General features: G+C 29.1%; 1 protein-coding gene across 1 annotated transcript; it reads left to right on the forward strand.

Moving 5' to 3' along the window:
• Positions 1–1,288: 1,288 nt before the first annotated feature.
• On the forward strand, positions 1,289–1,687 carry LOC131605130 (uncharacterized protein At4g04775-like). The gene has a single exon (XM_058877525.1). The coding sequence runs from the start codon at positions 1,289–1,291 to the stop codon at positions 1,685–1,687; it is 399 nt and encodes a 132-aa protein (XP_058733508.1).

The raw sequence follows: 1,687 nt of genomic DNA on the forward strand, positions 1-1,687 counted from the left end.
TTATTAATTAAACTATTAACCTTTTTAAAAATTGAAAAAAATAGATTATTTTTTAAATTTTAAATAAATTAATAGAACAAGTTAGACTTTCAAAAAAAGTTAAACTAAATTTAGAAAAAGTCTTTGATAAATATTAGTTCAAATTTTAAACTTTATTTTTTTTATTAATTTAAAAAGTTTCATCCGACCTATCTTCATCTCTATCTAATTATAAGTAATTAGAAAAATGATGGAAAAATCTAAGTAATGTTTTGTCCATACGTTAATGAGGATTTTAGGCTAAAATGATCGTGAAAAGTCATAAAAAAAAATAGTAAACTATAAAGAGTGTACTTAGGTCATCATCAGCAATAACAAATTTCTAAAAAATTTAAAGAAAATAGGAGATGCAATTTCATGTAAATGGTGTGTATTATGTCAAATTATTTAAGTATATTAAAATTAGTTAAGTGAGACAAAATTATTATTAATATTTTATTGAACAATCGCATAAAATTATTTTACACCGTTTATTAAATTTAAAAATTATTAAAATTAAGATTAAAGCATACTACCGTAAGCATATTATTAAGTTAACCTTAAAGTACCCTTAAACATTTGAATAAATGATTATATATTATGCGGGGTTGGCGGGTTGCAGTTACATATTGTCCTTTTCGTTTTGGCCACAATATAACTTGTCTTTTTCGGCATGAAAGTGGGGCGAAAAAATCTTAGGAAATGCACATGGGATTTGTTATAAGCCATGTGGGAACACTATGGTTAAGCCACGTATCTTTTTTTTTTTGGATTTTAACCACCAGTATATCCATTCGAAATTGAGAAAATAAAATGGATGAAGGCTTAAATGTAACTTTGGTCCCCCTATTTAGCTATTTTTTTTATTTTGATCCCCCATTTTCAAAACCACCATTTTAGTCCCTATTTTAAGTTTTCGGCTTGGAATTAGTCCCCTAGCAAATCTGGGCGTGTTTTAATATGACATGGCATTATTTTTGATGATGTGTCAGGTCCATGTCACTCAAATATTAATATAATTTGTTTAATTTAATTTATAATTATTTTTAATGTGTATTTTATGCAAATAATGTTTATTAATATTTAAAATTATAGAAAACCCTAATGTTGCCCTATTTATCCTCACTCTCAGCAGCGGCACCATCTTCTTCAAAACAAAGTTGAAACATTTCTTCCATCTTCTTCTTCAATAATCTGTCTCTAAGTCAAGATCCGTTTCTTCTATTTCCATCTCCTTCTTCGGCAATTTTTCCATCTCCTTTTTCTTAGTATGTCTGAAACAAATTTGTCCTTTGCCTCAACGAATCAGTCTGGTGCAAGAAGAAGAGGGAGTAGATGTTGGTGTGGGCTTGAGTCTCCATTGATGACGTCATGGACTTACGAAAATCCAGAAAGAAGATTTCATGGTTGTGGTAACTTTAAGGTGATGAAGAGAAAAGGTTGTAATTACTTTCAATGGGTTGATGAAGACATGAGCAACAGGGCTAAAGATTTGATTAGAACTTTGAAGGACAAGAATGATGAGATTGCGGATTTACTTAAGGACACCAAGAATAGTGAAGATTTGCTCAAGATGAAGATTAAGTTAATGTCTTATTTTGTTGGTTTTTGTATGGTGTTTGTATTATTACTTGTGTTTGCATTGGTTGCAACACATGTATTCAAATGA

This window comes from Vicia villosa, linkage group LG5 (genome assembly GCF_029867415.1).
Source record: "Vicia villosa cultivar HV-30 ecotype Madison, WI linkage group LG5, Vvil1.0, whole genome shotgun sequence".
NCBI lineage: Eukaryota > Viridiplantae > Streptophyta > Magnoliopsida > Fabales > Fabaceae > Vicia > Vicia villosa.